Source organism: Chiroxiphia lanceolata, chromosome 15, assembly GCF_009829145.1.
Source record: "Chiroxiphia lanceolata isolate bChiLan1 chromosome 15, bChiLan1.pri, whole genome shotgun sequence".
Classification (NCBI taxonomy): Eukaryota; Metazoa; Chordata; class Aves; order Passeriformes; family Pipridae; genus Chiroxiphia; species Chiroxiphia lanceolata.
In genome coordinates this window covers 11,158,391-11,174,834 of record NC_045651.1, presented here as the reverse complement: position 1 = coordinate 11,174,834, position 16,444 = coordinate 11,158,391, and the positions used below count along the sequence as shown (strand labels likewise).

General features: G+C 44.3%; 2 protein-coding genes across 2 annotated transcripts; both read right to left on the bottom strand.

The window, feature by feature from the left end:
- Nucleotides 1–1,230: 1,230 nt before the first annotated feature.
- On the bottom strand, nucleotides 1,231–5,268 carry LOC116794393 (serine protease inhibitor Kazal-type 6-like). The gene is made up of 4 exons (XM_032703036.1): nucleotides 5,211–5,268; nucleotides 3,085–3,116; nucleotides 2,019–2,131; nucleotides 1,231–1,276 (listed from the first exon to the last, which is right to left on the bottom strand). Exons 1-4 carry the CDS (start codon nucleotides 5,266–5,268, stop codon nucleotides 1,231–1,233), a joined length of 249 nt encoding a protein of 82 aa, XP_032558927.1.
- Nucleotides 5,269–8,624: 3,356 nt separating this feature from the next.
- Nucleotides 8,625–12,891, bottom strand: LOC116794391 (double-headed protease inhibitor, submandibular gland-like). Its single transcript, XM_032703034.1, has 8 exons — nucleotides 12,785–12,891; nucleotides 12,240–12,262; nucleotides 11,544–11,677; nucleotides 11,242–11,287; nucleotides 10,198–10,325; nucleotides 10,009–10,057; nucleotides 9,181–9,302; nucleotides 8,625–8,705 (listed from the first exon to the last, which is right to left on the bottom strand). The coding sequence occupies exons 1-8, from the start codon at nucleotides 12,840–12,842 to the stop codon at nucleotides 8,660–8,662; spliced, it is 606 nt and encodes a 201-aa protein (XP_032558925.1). The 5' UTR covers nucleotides 12,843–12,891; the 3' UTR covers nucleotides 8,625–8,659.
- Nucleotides 12,892–16,444: the final 3,553 nt, after the last annotated feature.

Genomic DNA, 16,444 nt, shown 5'->3' with positions numbered 1-16,444 from the left:
GTGCTTGCAAAAGATGTTGACCCCTGAGGCTCATGATAAAATCTAAAGCTCCCTTTGAAAATTAAGTGTTTAACATGAAGGAGCTGGTGTCCCATTGATCTGCTGCCAATGTTTTAACAAGAGGATGCCACAAGTATTTCCCTGTGAGAATTTTTCACAGTGAACGGGGAGAGAATTACGTTTCTTATGTTTGCACAAAGAAGGATTTTCCAGCCAGCAGGAAGAAGAGAGAGGGCAGCAGTGTGAAAAGTAAAGAAAGGACTAAGTCTATGTGCATTAAAAATGTTAAATAAATGCAAACATTTGTGCCTAGAAAATCAAGGTCTGTGTATGATTCAGGGAGAATTTATCCTAGAGGAGGGAGGAGGAAGCCCACAGCTCTTTTCCTTCAGGGAATATTTTTTTTTTTAAATTATTAACACTTTATACAATCTGGTGCTCTTCTAAATATAATTTTATTAGCATGAGAAGCCACTTGGCAGCAGGAAACTAATGCTAGTGAGTTCCCAGTTTTCAAGACAAAGTGTTCTCTTACAAGGAAGAGGAAAAAAGACTGATTTGGGAAGAAGAGCCTTGCAGCTTCTGCCTAAAACCAGCCTCCACCTGCCATTATCTTGGTGCAGGCTTAAATGGAGCAATATTCCCTACCCTCAAGCTTGCTTGTCTCTGCTTTCCAAAGGAGATGAGGCATATGCAGTCACACTGTTCACCAGCTCTCCCGTCACCCTCCCACAATAACCTCTGAGAGAGGAAGGAACATGTCTAGGGAGGCTGGGAAGGGAATCGGGGCGCCCGCTCTCACCCACCCCCTGCGATGGGGAGAGTCGGGCAGGAGCCCTTGAGCAGGGGCTGCTCGGCTGCCCGGCAAGCTTGTGACAATTTTTCAGGCAGGACGGGACAGAAGAGCTGTGGCTGCTGGGGACGGGAGGACACAGCTCACGGGAGCCGTGGGAATCGCCGCTCCGGCACAGGGAGCGCCTTTCTTCCCGGGAGGAGGGTGATGCAATAGTGCGGGGTAGCAAAGCCGTACATTAGGCTCCAGTATGGCTGGATCAAAGCGTTTTTCTGGGTATTGTGGAAAAAAGAGTCCGGCCAAGGAGTCGTGCTGAGGTTTATTTTATTGAGCAGAGACAGCAGAGGCGAGGGCAGGCTGCTCCTGTGTCCAGGCACAGCTGTGTGCAGCCACTGCCAACAGGGGCTCACCTCTTGCTGCTCGGTGGCAATGAGGACTCAGCATTTCCCCAGGTGCTTCAATCTTATTTTCCCTCCACTTCTCCTGTAAAAAGAGCAAGACAGACTTAGGCCAAGAACCAAATAACACTCAGTAGTGTGGGACAAAGAGCTCATCCATCCCAACAGGCCTGACTTGTGCCAGCTTAACCTGGTGCCTTGTGGGGAATATCAAGCCATTTTCCCCTCTCCTTTTTCCATAATTTTCCCTAGGATAAGACAGTCTTAAATGCACACTAAGTGTAAGGATTGTTAAGGAAAAAATTATATTTTGGAAGCACATTCCATCCAGGGGGGCTGGCTCCTATTGCATCTCCTTTAAAAGGTGACAGAGCTCAGGAAAAGGAGAAACATCATGTTCTTCCTCTGAGATCTTGTGTCTTGTTCCACAAAGTTCATTCAGACTTTTCAGGAATAGCTTGGCATGGCTCAGCTCCCACATTCCTCCAGGCATTTCTCAGTACCCAGGAGTGTGGGCTGTGAGAGCTGCAGCCTGTGGCATATAGTGGGAATTGTGCATCAATTTAGTGCGTGTGGAAGGTACAGGCAGGACGCAATTGCCTCCCAGGCCCTGTGCTGCCTCTCAGCATGGCAACCAGCAGCCTGCAACGCCTAGAAATGAATTAAAATTAACTTGCCCCACGGAGGAAATATTCCACTTGGCACGGGACCTGGTTCACATAATAGGAGCAGCCTGGATACAGGGCCTCCCCTCCATGAAGAACATCATTAGATACATGGCAATGAAGCCAACTCTCTCTTATTTCCACTCCCTCTGTGTCACTTACAGCACTGCCTTGCAGAAGGCACACTTGTTCCCGTAGGTGACGCCATCAGTGCCGCAGTGAGGGTTGGACTCCCTCGTGCAGTACACACTCCTGTTTACGAACTCTTTACAAATCTGCACAAGAAATTGAAAAAAAAAAACCTTTCAGGACTCCCATACTCTTTGTTTCACTTTCCAAATTGGACACAAGGTCACTAAAGTAATGCTTTTTCGGACAAGTGATGACACAGACAGAAAAAACCCTCCCAGAAACGAGCAGAAGCAGCATTTCAGGGGAATTTTTGCCCCATGTTTGTGGAGAGAAACTGTAATCACCTTGGAGAACTCTTGATCTCCCAGTGACAGGAGTGGATTAGCCTAGGCATGCAGGAGAAGAGTCAGCACTGATGCTCTGTCAGGCATTTGGAGTCAAGTTACCTCCCTGCTGCCCGGCTTCGTGCGGCTTGCGAAACTCTGCACTCAGGTTGGTGTTTGCTGAGCCTCTGCCTTCCCAGAGGAAGGAGGACAAAAACATAGTCTATGGTGAATTAAAAATGGTGCCCAGGAAGTGTACAGGTGTCCTGCGTCTGTACAAGTCACAGTGATGGACTTAATTTTGGGGAATAGAACACCCAAGAGTCCATTTGTTTCATGAGAAGATTGGACAGAGGAGCCAAGTCAAAAGTGGTGCAGTGTGTAAACACTGCCCCTGTGCAAGCAGGGGCAGATGCAGCTGTGGGAAACATTTGCTAAACCAACCATCTTTTTCCCTAGTCTACCTCCTAACATGGCCACACATAGGATCCTCTGTGTAGTGATGAACTCCCCAGTGTTGGGAATTCTTGGAAGGGCCCACCTACTCTCAGTAGACTTTAAAAACTCTTTAGCAAGAACCAAGATTTTGGTTAAAAAAAAATTCCTCTAAAGTGGAATGACATGACTGGATGCAGCACTTAGAGCTATGGTCTAGCTGACAAGGTGTGATTGGTTAAAGGTTGGACTCGATGATCTTGGAGGCCTTTTCCAACCTTAATGATACCATAACTCTATGAAGTGCAGATTCAGCAAGCAGCAACAGCAACACTAACCTCTTCAATGTCTTGACCTGCTACATCTGGAACTAAAAAAAAAAAAAAAAAAATTAAAAAATAAATAAATAAAAACCAAACAGAGATTTTATGCATCAGCATTACTTTCTGACAGAATCTGATCTAAAGTCATAAACCCTTTATGCAAATCACAGTGAAACATACTCCAAGTTTTTCTTACTCCATCATCCTGCACAGCAGAAGAGGGGGCAGGAAATACATTACCTTAATTGCTTTTTAGTATTTTTGTATTTTGAAAAATGTTACTAAAATACCATGAAATCAGTCGTTCAGCTGCTAACTACACCTCAGACACATAACCCAGTCTCCTGGAAGGCAGCCACTCCCAGGGAAGCAAGCTGCCATATCGGATCTGGAGCTGTGCTCCCAGAGATTTTAAAGCTATATGGGCTTTTAAGGCTTTTAGGCTCCTGCATCTCTGAACAGTGCAAATGGCCAGTACTGTTAACAGGAGCTTGCCATGGAGAAGGAGACCTTACAGGTCAGAGACCCTCCCAGAACAGGCTCATCCTGGGCAAGATACAGAGAGACATCATGGGGTGATGCAGAGCAGAACAGGCAGTGTCAGTCAGTACGAGCACAAAAATACCCTCTGTAACCACAGGCTCTGAGCTTGGAGCTGATCAGTCCACCCTCTTTATATTTCTTCCCAGTAAAGCCTGCAGTCAGGTGTGTAGGTTGAGTCAGAGCTGTGAAATGGGGCAACCCTGCCATGTTTCTAAGGGGGAGCCTGACACTCGAGGGTGGCTTGAATGCAGATTCACAGAATCTGGGTCACAGCACTGTGGGACAAATTCCCAGCATCTCACACAGCAGCAGAGGTTCGGATTTGAGGCTGTACTTGCTGGGTCAGTGGGGTCACTGTGATGGGGCTCAGGTGGCTCTGGGCAGGAGGGAGCTTGGGACAGGAGATGGGAGGGCCTTGTACTACACTCCGCCCTCCCCAATGGAAATCCCACTCAACCCTCAGTCAGCTCAATCATCCATCAACCTCCCCTACTATTTTTGCCCTTTGGTGTTTTATCCCTGGTGCTGGCACATTTACCCTGTCCTCAAGTTTGACCAGGCTGCCTTAATGGTAAAGGCATTGGTGTGGCTATCTGCATATTATTTACAAAACAGCTCATTAGATAGGTCTTATAAATATTACATGCAGCTACAGAAGACTTTGTGATGATGCCTCTTGACATCTGTTTATTTTACAGGAGATCACAGAGTTTGCTGCTATTCTGCCTGGCCTTGGAAGGAAGCTTAAGCCTTCTGACAAAACCCTGTCCCAATTAAGACTCAATTAGGGACAGATGAATATTTCATAATGAATAATGTGTACAGAGTAATTCACCTCTTTTCTCCATGCACAGCTTGCCATTTTCTCAAGTGAATTCTTTATTCAAATTATTCGCAGAAAAGCAAGTATAAATAATTCTTGTTCCACACATTCTTCAATATCTGTTGCCACAAACCTTGCAGACCTGGGTCAGCTGGACTCAAGCAAGTGATAACACTGACATGGTCTATATGTTCAAAAATCATCACTCAGCTTCCCCGCATCATCAGAGAGATGTGTAAATCTCCAGATAAATAGTTGCTGAATCCTTTTAATTTGCCCTCTTTGTTCTGACTCCTTGAGGACATTTGAATTTAATTTTCAAGCTTTTCTCTGCAATATCAATGAATGCTGAAACTTTCATCTAATTACGTTTCCACATCTCCAAGGAAAACACCAAGTACCAAGATGCTTAGAATCAAAACAAGAGCAGATGACCCTGAGGTGAGTGAGTTCTTCTCTAATTGGTTCAGCAAAACTCTCCAGCGAACATTCGTACCAAAAACTCATAATTACACTCTGCTTTGGTACATTTGCTGAAGAGATGCTCAGAATTTGCTTGTTCTGTCTCCCAGTGACACCTCCGCTGCGTTATTCACTGTGGAGGCACACAAGGAGTGGAAATATGTCATATGAGTGAGCAAGTTCCACAGATATTTTCTACTTGCTCAGCTTTATCTTCGAGCCTGTCAGCCAGTGATCAAGGCTCTCCGAAGTTTCTTGTCAGGAGAGGTTTTGGGTGTTTTTTCTTTCCTAGGCTAGGGAAAAAATCACTTACCAGAGAAGAAAGAGAGCAGTAGCAGACTGAGAAGCACTAAGGCACCTGTTGCCTTCATGCTGCAGGTAGCTCTTTAGTCCAAGCCCAGTGATCGGAGCGGGAGGTGTCGTCTCAGCCCCAGAGCCCACAGTGTGCACACAGACCTGCCTTTCTGTGTATTTATGTGCCTGTCCATAGCTGTCCTCATTCCCCACCTTAATTGTGAGAACTTCTCCACTTGGTTTCTAAAGCCATTATTGGTCCTGGCCGGTTTATTGTGCTTTAAGGAATGCTGCCCTGTCCACATCAAACCTAGAAAGGGATAATTATATGAGTGATAGGCAGGTTTGTAATATAATTATTTTTTTTCCAAATAGTCACAGGATTCTCACAAGGGTGAATTTTCAAAGCAGTGATTCATCGGGGAAGCTGGTAATTTTCATTCTCTGGGCCCTTGCTGAATGCCAGTTCCGAGCCTTTGAGTGCGGCGTGATGACACTCACTAGACGTTACGAAATAAATCACAGCATGAGAATGTGTTGTCTGTGAAACCAATTATACGTTGTTCCCTGGCTATTTTTGAGGATGGTTCTAAATTTGTTGAGTTGGGGTGGAGAAGCACTCAGATGTGACATGTTCTCATCGCTGCGTGCACAGTCCCAGATAGGACTGGTGACTCTCCTCCCTGAACTATTTAAACTCTAGCTGTCAATGTTTTCCAGTTTTTCACATTCCCAAACATATGTTAGGGCTCTGCTCCCACAGCAAGTGTCAATGAAGGGAATTTGATGGGGAATAGGGAAATCTGAGCTCTATTTCCAGCTGAGGCTGTGCAAGGATTTATGTTCAGCTGCACCATTTGCCAAACACCTCTTCAGATAAGAATAAGCTTAAATGTTAGTATGCTTTCCCAAGGAGGCAAAGCTTAGTACAGCAATGTGTATAGATATATCTCTTTATCGGTTCCCCCAGTAAATTTTTAATCCACTAGTGCCAACTAAATTTTACACAGGAGTGAAAAAAATTAAAAATAATAAAGACATTTTCATACATTTTTTAGCAACAGAGGAAAGATGCTATTAACATCCCAAGCCAGCAAGGGAGGGAGTTTCTGTGAGAAAGCAATGTTATGGATGCCCTACATCTGGGGAAGCATTACAGTTCTCAGCTTGCTAGACATCTGAAAATCCACACAACAGAGAAACCGTGACTGACAGGTGAATCCTCAGATATCTATTAAGTGTGAGCTCACGACACAGCCTCTCATATAATTTAGTTATCAAGTCCGTCAGCCACAGCGCCGTTCAAAACCACGCTCAGTTCTGCCACTCGCAGCACTACCTGTTTGCCTTTTCTAGTTTCATACGTCACTGTTCATGACCACAGCCTTAATACCTCAGTCCCTTATCTGCCCAAACATTTCAGTTGCTGCAGCACAACTGACTGGTCAAAGCCTCAGCAAATGCACTGCAGGGACCAACCCCTTCAGGGCTGAGGAGGGGAAAAGACTAAGTTACCAAGCAGGTGATTATTGTTATTACCCATTTCCACTTCTTTATAACATCTGAACAGTCCAGTTGCTGGCGTAGGTGAGGGAATTCTGTCCCTCTGACAATCTGGGATAGAAGAAGGGCACCTGGACCTTGTTTTGCATCCTAAGGGTTAGTTGGGCAAAGTCTTGCTGGTGTCAAGCTGAGTACTAACCTGTGCTGGGCCAGTCTTTAAACTTAAATACTACAAACCTTTCCATATTCTAGAGAGTCCTTGATTATAGGCTCACGAGGCATTTGGAATACAATCACATATTCACCATTTGCCCTCCAGGTGAGCTGCTCTTTGGGCTTTTCCAAAGCCTTCTGAGCTCCTAAGAAAGTATCTGCAATCCTCAGGCAGAAACTACCACCACAGAGGAGCTTCACTGTAGGACCTTGCCACTGAAAACAATTTCCTTCTACAGCCAAAACTCCACTAGTCTGTGGCCACTCTATAAACCTTCTTGTCCAACAAGAAATCATAGCCAAGCTCTGTCCTGTGTTGACAGGTCTCTGTTCACATCCACCAGGTATTGTTCCTTAACTATTCTTCAGACACACAAGCGGGTAAACAGTGAGGACTCATATGACTCTTCAGTCTGTCTTTTATTAAGAGCAGTCATAAAGCCGTGATGTGATCTATACTGCCTGTACTAATACAAAACCAACTGAAAATAAGAAGTTTCATTACTCTTCCTAGAAGCACTGCTCTGGGCTGGTTCTAGGGGAAGAACGAGCCTCTTATCTTCTCTATCTACAAAAATCCTTGTCAAGAAATTATCTTCTTCAGGAAGCAAGACACAAAGAAAAGGCTTGGAAGTCACAGATTTCGTCCTAAATATCAACCTTAGCAAGAGCTATTTTTTTACATAACAAGAGAATGGGAGGTGGAGAAAGGATGAGGAAGGGAATGTGTGAGCCACGGCACTTGGGAATTTTTGCCTGTGCTGTTTGCATATTAACTCCTTGACTCACCCAAAAACATGGCACATCATCGTGAACATTCATAGGTATCACTGCTCCTCCAGTGCATTCTTTAGGCTCCCACAAAGATGTTATCTCCATACCTTTTTTCCCAAGATAGAAAATATGTTGGAGCTACCAACACACCTGCTGGCCCTTCTTTCCTGGAGTTAGAAAATCCAAGACCTTTTCCCGAAGGGTCCCCTGCCTTATCTCTGCCTGAAATACTCCCAGTACAGCTTTTTAGTTTTCTTCTTCAAGAAGCTGAAAACCTGAGCCCAGTCTAATTTCTCCTCAGGTTCTCATTAGGCTCATTACAGCCTTGCGTAGCTTGCTGCAATTTTCTGCTGATGAGCACAGTCTCGGTGGACACACCCTTCAAGGAAGCAGCAGTTCCTAATTTTCTTCCCTATGAGATACCTCCTCCCTTTGACATAATCCTCCTTTTTATAATGCACCCCCAGACCCGCCCCTTGCCCAGGTGAGACCAGGCAGGGCTGACTATGGCCACCTTTCACACTTTCTCAGGGCCATCCCCCTATGTCAAGGCCCCTAAAAGGACCAGTTCCTCACAGTCCCAGAGCTGTAACAAGGACAAATCCATTTGCACTCTATAAAACATCAAAATTAGGAAAGTGGTACTACTTTGTAGCCTGGTTTCTCTTCTGATGGTTTGCTACAGAGTGACATTCTCTCGTGAGGGCTTGGGTGAGTGTGTGATGTGCATTAAGTTTTGCTCTTTATTGTGGTTTATTCCACAACTTCTCTTGCCTGACAGATGTGTACCCAAAAGCCTGAACACCATGAAAATAGAACCAAAACCAAACATTCCATGGCAAAGATTGTGGCTGCATTTAATTTATTGATCGATCAAAGCAGAGACCAATGCATAACAATCGAGGGAGCAAGGAAAGAGTGTGTTTGATTTCAGAATTTGCAAGGGAAAAGTCATGATGAAGGGTCCAGCTCCAGCGCTTAGCACTCGCCCTGGTGGCGGACGAGCAGATTTCCACGGCCGAGGCTGAAGAGAAAAGAGAGACCAAAGTTAGAAACATGGATCTCATTTTTGTGGCCTAACTTCACCCAAATAAACCAAATGCCCTTGTGCTCTCCAGCTTATTGAGTACTTCAGTCAGTGTTTCATCTCTTCTCTGATTCCCCAGGTTACACACGGAGAGATCTGGGACAAACCCCATAATTTTGGACACCTCCTGCCGTCACAGTTTCAATTACCCTGACCGGGAGGGACTCAGCAATGCTATGAGCCTGCAAGCGGGAATCTGATTTTAATTGCAAGGGAAGAAGACTCACTCAGGCTTAAGATCTGCAGTGCCTAGGGGGTGACACAGGAGTGAGCACTGGGAGAGGAACATGGGGCGGGGATGGATTTATCAAGGAGCTAACAGGAGCTCTGGGGCTTCCACACCAGCTACCAACAGTGTGTGTGGGCTCCAGCTACTCTGGTTTCATGGCCACATGGTGAGCTCTGTACTTACTTAACTGCGCTGCAGAACTGGCACTTGTTTGCATAAGTTCTGCCATCGGAACCGCAAATGGGGTTGTACTCAGAGGTGCAAATGTTGATGCCCTTCTGCTGGGTGCAGTCAACGTTCTGTGGCTAATAATGGAGCAAAAAACAGGTTTTAAAGCTTTTGTTCCCTGTATCTTCCTACATAAGTGCTTTATGTTTATTTAATATTCATGATATAGCAAAGCATAAAAGCACTTTTCAGGAGCAGGGCTCTGTTGTTCCAGCAATTCTGCAAACTCAGAGGCAGAGAATGTTCTTGCCTGGAAATGCCTGAAGTAGGGAGATGTCGGAGGCAAAAATATCTAATAAATACTATTATAAGTAGTGAAATGACCATGCTGATATTTCCAGGCTGGCTCTCCCACTGCCTGCCCTGGTTCAGCAGGCAAGCAGGGACAAGTGAATAGAAAGGAGATGGTCACAAGCCCCACTGCAGCAAGTACTCCAACCTGGGAAATTACCACTACTAATAAAGGCTGGTAGTACAGGACCCTCCTGCTCTCCCACAGACAGGATGACACAGCATCTCTTGCTCATCCAGTTTCCCAGTAAATGAAGGTCTCAGCACCCACTGCCTGTTGTGTTCCAAGGTCAGAGAGGGGACCACATATCTGAACTGTGGATTTGGTTCAATACCTATTGACCCCGACATCCTTTAACTACTTTCCTCAAATCCTATTTCCAGACCAAATGCACCAGGACAGTGCAGGCATTTCTGTTATTTAGTTACGAATCAGTGAATTTGTGTTGCAAAAGGTGACAGCAGCAAAGAGTGCAGATTTCTGAGCTTTACCTGCTGGTAGCACTGTCCATAACTCCGCAGATTCACTTCCAGTCCGCTCCTTTGGAAAGGAAAAGCATTGAGAATGAATGAGCACAGTGCAGCTGCTTCATGAGTCAAACTACCTTGTTATGCTCCAAATACCAAGAGGAGCAGCTACTGATCCAGAAAGCCATCCCATGACCCAGGCCCTTCACTTACGCCACAGCTCTACAGAAGAGGCACTTGTTTCTGTAGGTAACACCATTGGTGCCACAGATGGGAGAGTACTCCTGGGTGCAGGGGGTGGTCAGACCATTACCAGGCTTCAGGTGACCAGTACAGTCGACCTGAAACAACCACAGAACTGCATTTTAATCTCTGCTCCCCTTGGCATCAGCCCTGTGTAATGGAGCATGGTGCAAGAGACATCTCCCCCTTTCTCCAGAGCTTCAAGGGGACAGGGTTCTCCAGCCCCAGTGTGGTGGAGTCAGAGGAGCATAGATGAAAAATTCTGCATGTGGATATACCGGGGAGTATCTGTCCTGAAGTGGGCTTCATTGCTGTCATCTTGGGGATTTTCACCCTGAAGGCCACTGTGAAGGATCTTTGCCTCAAATACCTTATGCAGCAGCAACTTCTGCTGTGATGTACCAATGCCTCTTGAAAATGGAGTTTACACTCAGCTCACTGTTTCTGCAATCACTCCGAGTGTATTGAAATGGAAGTCATTGTATTATGTTAAATTGCACAGCCAGAGTGTTTCTTTACTCTCTCTCTCTCTCTAAACTAAAAATAGACATGCTTTGCCACTTCATGGTAGCTCCATATATTGATAAACAAACTTTATGATAGACATTCCAATAGAATCATTTTTTCTGTTACAAAATTATGATTCAGTCAAAATCCAAACTTCCTCTGGGAATTTCTTAACTTCAAGAGGCCTCTAAGTCTAAATCTAAAAAGAAGTGTTTTCATAACGCTGAACAAAACATTCTCGAAATCAAAAGTTTCCTTTCTGAAGTCTGGTGTTATACGGAAGATATTTTGCACTTTGAAAGTCAGTGATTTTAACAGTTCAAATAAAATGTAAATTAAAAACTTGCAAATTTGAAATTCTTCATTTTCATTCGATTTCTGACAGTAAGAAGTTGTGTGGGCTCAGTACAGAATTAATCCTAGGCAAGGTCTGTGTCTAGATCTCTGCCATAATTTCACCCACCGCTGCTCAGAGCAGCAGGAGAAGGAACTGTTCTCGGACCGTACCTTAACGCATCTTCCATCGTGTTTCTTGTCAAGGGCACGGTTACGGCTAGAGGGAGAAAGAGAGAAGGAAAGGAAAGATTAATCTCTTCATACCATGTAGTCATCTCAATCATCAAGTCTCTTGACTCGTAAAGCCCCAGTAATTAATCAGATTCTGGAGCTTTGACATGGAAGATCATGAGCATTAGGGAAGACAGAAACTTAAGAAAAATCTAGTCCACCCCACGATTAGTCACAACACCAAGGGCTTCTGCCTGCTGCTTGAACTGGCGTTGTAGGTGATTGGGAGACCTTCTACTCACATGAAATCCCTGCAGAGGGAGCACTCATTGGGGTAGGTTCGGTCGTTGGTTCCACAGACGGGGCTGTAGTTGCGGGAACAGGCGATAGTCATGGTTTTTCCAGACAATCCAGACAGGTATGTGCTGCAGGAGGCCTGAGAAAGAGGACTTGTAATGTCTCCAGGTGGAGAGAAGGCTATGATTAGCTTGTGCTAATCATGGTTTTGCTGCGTTGGGAGGCTACTGATGGTTATTTTTTTTCTCTATGATTCCTCCAAGGTGAAGAGGAGAGAGAACAAAATACACCATGTATCTTACAGCATATGAAAGCACCTTTTTGCTATTAAGACTTAAAGTACTTTTGGTGAGAATTACAGGCAAAAATGATCATTCCTTGGGGAATGAAGACAGGGAAGATATTTAGGCAGTTATTCAATAGTCATATAGATTTTCTGCTGGCACTCTGTGCTGTGCTGACTCGCACTCTACATTATTAATCGCTGTCTTTTTAATCATCAACATGGTAAGTTATTTTTTTCTGACAAAGGTATTTTCTTATGTTGGGGAGAAGAGGTGCACTTAGGGGCACTTCTTTTTATTCGCTCACCATTTTTAATTTTTTTTTTCCTCAAGCCTTCCCTGGAATGCAATGTGAGTATGAATTATTGATCTAGACTTAGAAATCAAGACTAAATCACAAGCAATTCTTCTACTCACCCGTCGTTGAGCAACAGCAAGATCTGCAATAAAAACAGAGATTATAAAATATAAAAATTGTACAATGTCCTTGACTAAAGTTCTTTGAAATCATCAAATTCCCTACAGAGTAACCAAATATACTTTCTCATTATTGAGAAGTGATTGTTTTCCCAAATGTTTTATCTGCTCTAAGTAAATGAGAAGTTATATACTGAGATTAAAAAACTCAATTATTTGTGAAACCAGGAATTTTGACTCACTAAAGAAGAAATAGGACATAAAATATTCTCCTTTTTTTTTATCATTATTATCCCCCCTAAGGACATAGATACTAGATACTACCAGTATCTACAATACCAGATACTACCAATACTACATAGACATAGATACTATCAATCTATAGTGTTTGTCTGCGTAAGGGTGACCTTCATTAAAAGAGAGCCCGCGTATTCCTGAATCATCGCATCCCCAAAAGGCTGCACTCTCCTTAAGGATGTATATAGACACGCAGAGGATTGGGAGGACTAGAGATGCCATCGTAGACTGTAGCAAAAATGACTTACCAGAAAGGCAGCCGAGAAGGACCAGCCCAAGAAGGGCAATGCTACTTGCCATCTTCATGTCGGCGATGCTGTAACGGCTGCTACTGGAGAGTCTGTAGCCGGTGAGTTTGGGGATGGTTCTCAGCCTCCTCTGTCCCCACTATATATATACATCTCCCCGACCTTGTGAAGTCATCACAGAAAGTAATTATTTGCTCTGTAAACTAAGAAAATTGTATTGATTATTGAGTTGAGCTCTAAAGAATACTTGCTTGTTAGAGAGATGCCCAGAAGAATTAAACAAAAATTTGAGCTACACCCAGCTTGTTAACAAAGGCACCCTGCCGTACAACGAGTGATTTGTACTTTGCAAACAGGAGCACTGTCTCAATAGTGGATGTTGTGAAATTACGTATGGAAGTTGGGGAAGAAAAAAAAGCCCATTTGTTGGAAGTGTTTGCCTTGCACACACCATATCACACATGCTAGACAGGAATGGGGTGCCAGGACACTTTCATGGTACAGCAGAGTGAGGGAACAGCATCATGGGACACTCTAAGCTTTTACAGACATCAACTCTGGGGTTTGGCAGATATCAGTGTACTTAAAAGGTTCTGAAGGCTCAGTGAATCTCTCCACACTCTCTGCTGTAATTTTCTGGTACACTGGATTTCTCACCAGGAAGGAAACAGTCATCACAAGAGGAAAGCATTACCTAAAACCTCAGAAGATTATAAGACAATTCTATGAAGGAGTAAGAATTATTAATCTTTTGGCAATGGGTATTAGTCTGATCAAAAAATTATGAGAATAAGTACCCTTAAATCTGTACTGGGATAAGGTTTCCTATTAGTGGCAAGCAAGTGGTATTCTGTGCAGGTGACACAGGCTTCTTAATACCAAAGACATTCCAGAAAAATTTCCAGTAGCTGCAAACAGAAGGCGAGTCGTTAGGCTCCCCCCTTCCCCCACAATTATATGGCATTAAATTTAGAGTGTCAGCTGAAAGTCGTGTTTTAGGGAAGATAAGTGATAAATAATGTGCTAGGCTCTGCTAAGTGGTTCAACTCTATCACAAGTGTATGGAAAAACAAATAAGGGATATTGCATGAAATAATAAATTTTTGATTTAAGGTAGTCATGGAAGGAAGTGACGGATGGAACTTGTTTGTGCTTTAGAAGAGGTTTGATTCATACATGTGGCTTAAAGGCAGCCTGAGTTTTAAATAGAAAATCAGAATTGGTTTTCTTATTATCCTGGGAGATGTTCAACACTTGGCATGAGCAGATAAATCATAAAAACATAGCTGAAAGTGTAAAGGAATTGTAGTCACAGAATAGAGCTTGTGGGATTTGGCCTGATTATATCAATGAAATCATTTTCCTGAAAAATAAATGAATAATGCTATTTGGATCTCATTCACAAATATCACAAGTTGAAGGGTTCCTTTGAAAGTTGTTTCTGTTGCATTCTTAGCATCCTGAGTGAGTTGACTTTCAGATTCCTTAAGCTGATTGTGAGCATATTTGGAAAGGAAGCATTAGTCACGGAAGCATTAATAATTATTATTTTCCAGGGGCAGGAATGCCAAAACCTGAAAACAAAGCTTCCTCACAACTTGCACCAGCTGCTGGTGAATGTGGTGCTTGCCAGCTCTGTGGTGGCTGGGGAGGCTACAGGAACAGAGTCTGTCTCCTCTTCAGCCCTGCAGCCTGAGCTTCTCCATGCCCACCTCCAGATCAGAGATCCTCGGCTAGCAGAAGCTGTGATGCTTCTCCTGTTTCCTCTCCTGCAAGACTGAAGTCACACAGGAGCTGTTGAGCATGGCAGGTATCTGCCAGGGAGTGGCACTGCTCTCATGTTTGCCCAACGCCCGCCCTTTCATTAGCTAGATCCGCTGGGAAGATCCCCTCTGATCCCCATGCGGCTTCTGAGGGTCTGAGTGGCCAGCCAGGACTGCTCCAAAAGCAGTTCTTCTCCTCCCATAACTCCTGCCACTTCACGGGGCAGCAGGGAGAAAAGGTGGAGCAAATAAGGAGCCCTGCTACAGGGTCTGTGGGAAGGGATAGGAGACAATGGACAGCAGCCAGGGCAGGGCTGGGAGAGCTGCTGGGGCAGATGTAACAGAGATTGCACAAGGAGCAACATTAATAGGAAACAGAGGGAACAGGACAGGAGTAATTGTGGGGAAGAAGATGGGCTGAAAACAGATATTAGGAACAGTCAAAAACAACTGTTCCCAGACAGTGAGCCTCAGGAAACGTGATACACGTGTTGCAAATGGGAAGGGCAGAGTGCATCCACCTACCCAAACCCCTCTGTGATATGTGTGAAGGTGCCATACTCTTTTCAGTGGTGCCCAGCTACAGGACAAGGAGTAATGGCCTTAAACTTAAAACACAAGTTTCACCTCAATATGAGAAAGAACTTCTTTATACTGATGGTGGCAGAGCACTGGAACAGATACGTGGGAGGTTGTGGAGTCTCCCTCTCTGGAGACATTCAAAACCCCCCTGGACGAGTTCCTGTGTCGCCTGCTCCAGGTGACCCTACCTTGGCAGAGGAGTTGGACTGGATAAACTCTAGGGGTCCCTTCCAACCTAAACTATTCAGTGATTCTGAGATTCAGGAGTATCATGACAGTGGGCTCAGTAAAGTGGTTTTCACCATAGGATTATTTTAGCATTTCTACAGACATGAGATCCATAGAAAAGCTGAAACAAAACTCTTCCTGCTGTTTTAGGTTCTTAGAGGGCAAACATTCAAGAAGGTTATGGCCACATGAATGGGGTAAATGTTGGCAGTGATAGGATGGGTTCTCTTGTATTAAGGTAAATTTCCAGTAATTCTGGAAATTCTACCCACGTTCTAATCCAGAAGTATTTCTTCCCATAGCAGTGATATTCTCCAGGGAAGCTTTTGCTCTTGTCTTGAGATTCCATATCTCAAGCAAGTCCATAGTCTACCACAACCTACAGAATTCTTCATTGATGTTCCCTGCTTTAGTTTAAAACTTGTCACAGGCTTCATCTGGCTACAAAGAGCAGTGATACCCCCTTTTTTTTTTTTTAAAAAAAAAAAAAAGGTGGATGTGTGCATGGAAGTCCACGTGTTGTTATTCCTGCTGAGGTATCACTGTCCTTGCTCCGGTACCCTGCTGTCACACCGTAATCGAGAACAAAGCAGTACCACGCTCGAGCCTGTGCTGCTGTAGAAACCGGCACAAACTGCGTTCCTCTGCGGTTGACTGGCAATGTGGAACATTGCAAGAGCTCCCAGACACGCTGCTGTTCCCAGACCTCTGCACACGGGGGCAGAGCTGGATCTTCTATCAGAACATAAATTCAATTTACAGCCAGCAAACCCCCTGCTCTAAGCCGCACTCACCTAATATTTCTCCGTGTAGTTCAGCCATCTGATTGCTGCCTGCATATCTCCACTCTTTTAAGAATAGATGATATCATAGGCAAGAGTGTCTGGAATAATTTAACTGTCTGGAAGCTGCATGCTAACAGCAAAAGGCTGAGGATCCCAGTTCCGCAGTAAATCTTAGCTCTGCCTCACTGCAATAGCTCTGACACAGACAGTCCCCCAAAACGACGTCCACAATTAACTTCCTTTTAAAATATAATTTTATTTTTCTCCTCATCAAGAAAGAGCATAATAACAAACCATTTATC